General features: G+C 44.2%; 1 protein-coding gene across 1 annotated transcript in view; it reads right to left on the bottom strand.

The window, feature by feature from the left end:
- The window catches only part of LOC124038296 (A disintegrin and metalloproteinase with thrombospondin motifs 20), a 153,705-nt gene extending 151,397 nt beyond the window's left edge, over positions 1 to 2,308 (bottom strand). Inside the window, exons 1-2 of the mRNA XM_046353999.1 lie at positions 1,912 to 2,308; positions 1,288 to 1,652 (exon numbers count right to left, since the gene is read on the bottom strand). Coding sequence (XP_046209955.1) covers positions 1,288 to 1,652; positions 1,912 to 2,002 — 456 coding nt within the window. The 5' untranslated portion in view covers positions 2,003 to 2,308. The remainder of the gene's footprint in view (positions 1 to 1,287; positions 1,653 to 1,911) is intronic.
- Positions 2,309 to 7,377: the final 5,069 nt, after the last annotated feature.

Consider the following 7,377-nt stretch of genomic DNA (forward strand, 5'->3'; position numbering starts at 1 on the left):
TGTACTGATGCCATTGTCCTGTCTCTCTCAATGACTGATGATAACATCACAGAGGGCAGTAACACACTGTGCGGAAGCAAACATGTTTGGAAAAAGGAGCATGAAGTCATATATCAATGTTTGGAAAAGAGGTTGAAGTGACATCAAGTTGGAAAGAATGACAATCAAAGCTTGCAATATGATATCCTATTTCTTCTTATGCCAGTAGATGAGGTACTGTATGTACGGTATAACTGAAGTCACCCGCTTAACATTAGAGTGCATAGATAATGAAGTAAGAGAAGGGTGTGTTTCACTGGAAACCCAATCCGTTGATGATGTGTTGTGCTAGATATACAGCCATGCAGTACATCTTATACGTGGCCAGTGCCAGTCACCCTCAGGCCAGAGTCATGCAAACTGTGCATATCTAAAAAAAAAAAGAAGTGTGACGTCACTTACAGGGTTGCAGTGACATGTGCAGCGGGAGACTCTGAGGGCTATGGCCCTCCGTCACTTTCTGTGGCCAACTAGGCAGACGTTCAGTTCCCACTGAATCCGACTGCCACGACTGAGCTCAAACCCTGCCCCTGTACCAGTAACCTTATCTGAACCATGAAGTCACCCCTTCAACACTATCTGATATTCTCTCACCCAACTGAAACTTGGTTTGAAGCCAATGAACACCCAATAACTCCACTATAGCCCCATGAGATACAAGTTCATGTGTAAAACAGATACACAATAAAAGTGGCCAGAGTGACAGAAAGTATAGTGGGCAGGCTTAACATCCCTGATGACATAATGCACCGAGTCCTCGTAGAAAACACCAGGATTCTTAAAAGTTGATTCATATATTCCAAGAGGCTAAGGCTGTGTCATTCCATAAATTGTCACAATAAAATACAACAAAATGTGTACCAAAGGACTTTCATAATCTAAAAAAACACTTTGGAATTATATCCAGCAGAGGACATGATGTGAATTGTGTAATAGCAACATCACCACGGTGGTATTACTGCTGAACAGGCAAGAGGTGGGATGCTGCCCTGCCCCTGTCCCTGCTCACACTGTGGTCAATGACACGTCAAGCCATACATGCTCATGTTACATATATGCACTTCAAACACAAAAGTAGTATATGTTTTATTGTCACATACACTGGTCAGGTGCAGTGATATGTGTTGCTTTACTAGTGCTGTGAGTTATGGGGGATATCCATGGAATCCGTTGAAATGGGAATAACCAGGGAGACTCAGCAGAGCCTATTAAAAGTATTTAAGTTTAGAGGGGTAAAGTCATACTCACAAGACCAGTGCACAGACTGAAGACTGCAGTGGATTCAATCTTGGCGTTGACGTGTCCGCGGAAAAAGCAGTGCCGCATATCGCTGTCTTCTTGTTGTTGGGACTCCGTTGCGTTGCTGTGTTCCGCTCCCAAATGTGTCACAGTGTACGTGGGGGCAATAAAACCGGAGTCGGCGGTGAGATTGAGATGAAAGCGTTGTCCGAATGCCTCAATTCTGTAGTGAGCACTTAAACCATCCGAATAATCAGAATTAACACTTCTCCGTTTCCTTTTGTAGTGAAACTTGTGGGTGAATGATTCTCCGAAATCATTTATCCGCAGCGGGGTGATAATTTCATAGGATGACAACTGTTTGATGAAACTTTCTGAAATGCAAGGAAACGTGCATTAGTGGGGTGCATTCTGAGAGATTATAACGGTAAAATATGTAGCCAATAGAGAGATACGTAAATGTAACAGTTGTTGACCACCAACTATTTTGTGTCACTTAGCCTACAATGTACTCTACTGGCATCTTTCTTCGGCGCCATTAGGCTACTGAACAGTTTAAACATATACTTTCAGATTTCGCATTTTATCCGGATGGATCCTACCTTTCATAAATCAACGAGATACGTAGCCTACCTTGTTTCGGATGCAATCGGTATTCCAAGGAGTTCCGGACAAGTGCTGACAGATGACACATGAGTCCAACCAGCCAAATTGCAAACTGCATGATTTCCCGGGTGAAGAAACCACCGGCTCTCGTCTCCAAGGCAGTAGGCTACCCTTCTCAAGCGGCTCTCACCTCTCCTTCTCCCAGCTTGTCAGCAACAGGTCGTGGGATCTGCGGAGGCTCTCTGCAGCACAAGTCTTGCAAAGTGCACTGTCCTCATCGCATGGCTAAACATGCATTCACTATGCTCTGTAAACACGCACTATTTACGATGCATAACAGACTATTTGCTGCCTAATGTAAGCTACGTCTATATGGAAAGGAGAGATCAGTGCCAACTAAGCTTTTCCTTCGCCATCCATAGAACACCCCTTGCACCATAAGCGCTCGCCAACACAGGAACACAAGGAACGCCCCTCGGCCGGAGAACCAATGGTGAGTGCGCCTCGACCAACACACAACTGGGGCCGTCTGTACTCTGTGTGAAGAAGAACTGTAAAAGAAAACTGTCTCCATCAACAAGTTATAAAGCATTATACCTGCAGGCGTTTAGTTCAACAGTATAAGTAAAGTGTTACCAAATGTTTTGCTGGGCTATTACAGAGCCCACTGCATGCCGCTTTGCAGAATTTGATCGAAATGTATACTCATTATTGTCCTATGGGTATTAAGTATTATAGCCCACATAAAAGTTAGCCGAATGAATAACGTTTCCTCATTAAACCAGTGGATCAGGAGCAATAATACAATCTAAATAATGATTTACCCTATAACATGTGTTTAGAGTAAACTGTGGACCTACTTCATAGATGCAGTGGTCAGTCCAGTTCTTCATTAGTCATTGTGGCACATAATGTCTAGAGCACACTTGATGGACATATGAAAGAGACCTTGGTTTTTTCATCTGCTTTGGCCAGAAATGTCACCTCATTGTGGAGGATTAGATTCGGTGGGCTCACCGGAAGAGCATTCGGATGTGGTGAGGTCTTTTGCTCTGACTTTCAAACAAGAAGAAAAACGTCCAAGAAGACATTGACGTTATGGCTGTTGTCTATTCAGTCAAAGATTATCTCTGCAGTCACAATTCTTGTTTCATGCAGTCTACTGCCACTCAAAAGTTTGCCTTAAAGTCAGTAAGTGAGGCCTACAACAGGATCCACACAAGATGAGGTAATACAATTATGAAATTCACTGACTTCACTTGTATAGGGCTATCATGGTGACAAGAGACCATTCATCCATTCTGGTGAAGTGAGGCCAATTCAACTGAGCACTTGGATGGCACATTGTCCAAGAACAACAGTATATGTCCAAGCACCACAGTGTCTATCCAAGCATCACATTATCTATCCAAGCACCACATTATCTATCCAAGCACCACAGTGTCTGTCCAAGCACCACAGTGTCTATCCAAGCATCACATTATCTATCCAAGCACCACAGTGTCTTTCCAAGCACCACAGTGTCTATCCAAGCATCACATTATCTATCCAAGCACCACAGTGTCTTTCCAAGCACCACAGTGTCTATCCAAGCATCACATTATCTATCCAAGCACCACAGTGTCTGTCCAAGCACCACATGATCTATCCAAGCACCACATTATCTATCCAAGCACCACAGTGTCTGTCCAAGCACCACATGATCTATCCAAGCACCACATTATCTATCCAAGCACCACATTATCTATCCAAGCACCACATTATATATCCAAGCACCACATTATCTATCCAAGCACCACATTATCTATCCAAGCCCAACAGTGCCTGTCCAAACACCACATTATCTATCCAAGCGCCACAGTGTCAGTCCAAGCCTCACATTATCTATCCAAACACCACATTATCTATCCAAGCACCACAGTATCTTTCCAAGCACCACATTATCTATCCAAGCACCACATTATCTATCCAAGCCCAACAGTGTCTGTCCAAGCACCACATTATCTATCCAAGCACCACATTATCTATCCAAGCACCGTAATAGCCTTGGTTTCATGCATGTTAACATTAGAAGCCTCCTCCCTAAGTTTGTTATATTCACTGCTTTAGCACACTCTGCCAACCCGAATGTTCTAGCTGTGTCTGAATCCTGGCTTAGGAAGACATTTTAATTCCAAATTACAACATTTTCAGACAAGATAGAACTGCCAAAGGGGGCGGTGTTGCAATCTACTGCAAAGATAGCCTGCAGAGTTCTGTCCTACTATCCAGGTCTGTACCCAAACAATTTGAACTTCTACTTTTAAAAATCCACCTCTCTAAAAACAAGTCTCTCACCGTTGCCGCCTGCTATAGACCACCCTCTGCCCCCAGCTGTGCTCTGGACACCATATGTGAACTGATTGCCCCCCATCTATCTTCAGAGCTCGTGCTGCTAGGCGACCTAAACTGGAACATGCTTAACACCTCAGCCATCCTACAATCTAAACTTGATGCCCTCAATCTCACTCAAATTATCAATGAACCTACCAGGTACCCCCCCCCCCCAAAGCCTTAAACACGGGCACCCTCATAGACCTGACAAAAATCTCTGAAACTGGAAACACTAATCTCCCTCACTAGCTTTAAGCACCAACTGTCAGAGCATCTTACAGATTACTGCACCTGTGCATAGCCCACCTATAATTTAGCCCAAACAACTACCTCTTTCCCAACTGTATTTAATTTATTTATTTATTTTGCTCCTTTGCACCCCATTATTTTTATTTCTACTTTGCACATTCTTCCATTGCAAAACTACCATTCCAGTGTTTTACTTGCTATATTGTATTTACTTTGCCACCATGGCCTTTTTTGCCTTTACCTCCCTTCTCACCTAATTTGCTCACATTGTATATAGACTTGTTTATACTGTATTATTGACTGTATGGTTGTTTTACTCCATGTGTACCTCTGTGTCGTTGTATCTGTCGAACTGCTTTGCTTTATCTTGGCCAGGTCGCAATTGTAAATGAGAACTTGTTCTCAACTTGCCTACCTGGTTAAATAAAGGTGAAATATATATATATATTTTTGAATCTATCCAAGCACCACATGATCTATCCAAGCACCACAGTGTCTATCCAAGCACCACATTATCTATCCAAGCACCACAGTGTCTATCCAAGTACCACATTATCTATCCAAGCACCACATTATCCATCCAAGCACCACATTATCTATCCAAGCACCACAGTATCTGTCTCAGCACAACAGTGTCTGTCCAAGCACCTAAGCTGCGTATGAACCTGAAAGGTCCTCCTGAGATGTGGTTATTGTTCAGATTCTACTGTAGCTCCTCAGTCTAATGCTTCCCTGATGTGTTATTCATTCATTTCCGCGCCTCCCGTGAAGCCATTCAGTCCTAAACCGCTCTCAAAGCTTGTTCATGTTCAAGACCAAACTGGGAATGTGGAATAAGAATTAAATTTGACAAACAACTACCAGTTACAGTCCAACTGCAGTCCCATTCGATATCCACTTCTCTGTAGTATAGCTCTATAAAGGTGATGAACCTACCTGTTCAGCTTTCCCCTACAGAGACACTATTTTACAGTGACATTTCTGGTCCAACTCCCTGAAACCAAGAGAACAGGACAAAACCACAAAGAAGAAGCCAGGAAGAAACCACAAATCACATTTATTTAAGGGACATATCCTCCATTGGACTGTCAAACAGGTGCCAAGCCTCCATTGGACTGTCAAACAGGTGCCAAGCCTCCATTGGACTGTCAAACAGGTGCCAAGCCTCCATTGGACTGTCAAACAGGTGCCAAGCCTCCATTGGACTGTCAAACAGGTGCCAAGCCTCCATTGGACTGTCAAACAGGTGCCAAGCCTCCATTGGACTGTCAAACAGGTGCCAAGCCTCCATTGGACTGTCAAACAGGTGCCAAGCCTCCATTGGACTGTCAAACAGGTGCCAAGCCTCCATTGGACCGTCACTTTATTAACCCTAGTGCCTACCCCCTCACTCCCAACAACCTACCCCACCCATAACAAACATCACTCCTAACAACCTACCCCACCCATAACAAACATCACTCCCAACAACCTACCCCACCCATAACAAACATCACTCCCAACAACCTACCCCACCCATAACAAACATCACTCCTAACAAACTACCCCACCCCTAACAAACATCACTCCCAACAACCTACCCCACCCTTAACAAACATCACTCCCAACAACCTACCCCACCCATAACAAACATCACTCCCAACAACCTACCCCACCCATAACAAACATCACTCCCAACAACATAACAAACTACCCCACCCCTAACAAACATCACTCCCAACAACCTACCCCACCCCTAACAAACATCACTCCTAACAAACTACCCCACCCCTAACAAACATCACTCCCAACAACCTACCCCACCCATAACAAACATCACTCCTAACAAACTACCCCACCCCTAACAAACATCACTCCCAACAACATACCCCACCCCTAACAAACATCACTCCCAACAACCTACCCCACCCATAACAAATATCACTCCCAACAACCTACCAGACCCTTAACAAACATCACTCCCAACAACCTACCCCACCCCTAAAAACATCACTCCCAACAACATACCCCACCCCTAACAAACATCACTCCCAACAACCTACCCCACCCCAAACAAACATCACTTCCATCACCTACAGCACCCAGTGACTACTCTTTAAATGAGCCAAGTGCCTGCATGGGGTTGTCCATATAACAGCCCACCTTCTAATTAAGCCTCCACACATGCAATGGTTCATTCATGTAAAGTCCAGCAGGCTTATTATTATGTGACTTAGTTAATCCCTCACCAGATGGGCTGAGAGTCAGGCATTCTATAACATATTCATAACCCCTACCCTTACTGCATCTGCACCCCTTGATTTCTTACCTAAAATTATCCTAACCCCTAACCCAAAACCTTAACCAATTGTGATTGCTTGCCTAAAGGTTGCCAAAATCACATGAATTTCTGCCCTCGAGGCAAGAATAAGGAAAACTCCTATCTGCCTCCTCTCATGATGGACATTCATCAGATACCTCATCATCGGACCAATTGAAGGACTCTCGGAATTATGGGATTTGGAGGCTAAACACCTGATCTTGCAGTTGCTCACATTGTTGCTCACATAGTTCAATGTAAAGCAATCAAGGCTGCTGAGGGGAGGACACTCATAATAATGGCTGCAATGGAGCAAATGGAATGGCATCAGACACCTGGAAACCATGTGTTTGACACCATTCCACAGACTCCGCTCCTGCCATTACCATGAGCCCTTCCTCCCCAATCAAGGTGTCACCAATCTCCTGCGACGTAAAGGCACAAACAGCATGAAAATTCGCTCACTGTGTGTCCAATGGCCTAGTTGAGTTTCTGCCTTTCCAGTCTTGGACAGAACACAACGCATGTATGCAGGAGGAAGGAGAGAAAGAGAAGTCATGCCCTTGGCAGCC

Source organism: Oncorhynchus gorbuscha, linkage group LG01 (genome assembly GCF_021184085.1).
Source record: "Oncorhynchus gorbuscha isolate QuinsamMale2020 ecotype Even-year linkage group LG01, OgorEven_v1.0, whole genome shotgun sequence".
NCBI lineage: Eukaryota > Metazoa > Chordata > Actinopteri > Salmoniformes > Salmonidae > Oncorhynchus > Oncorhynchus gorbuscha.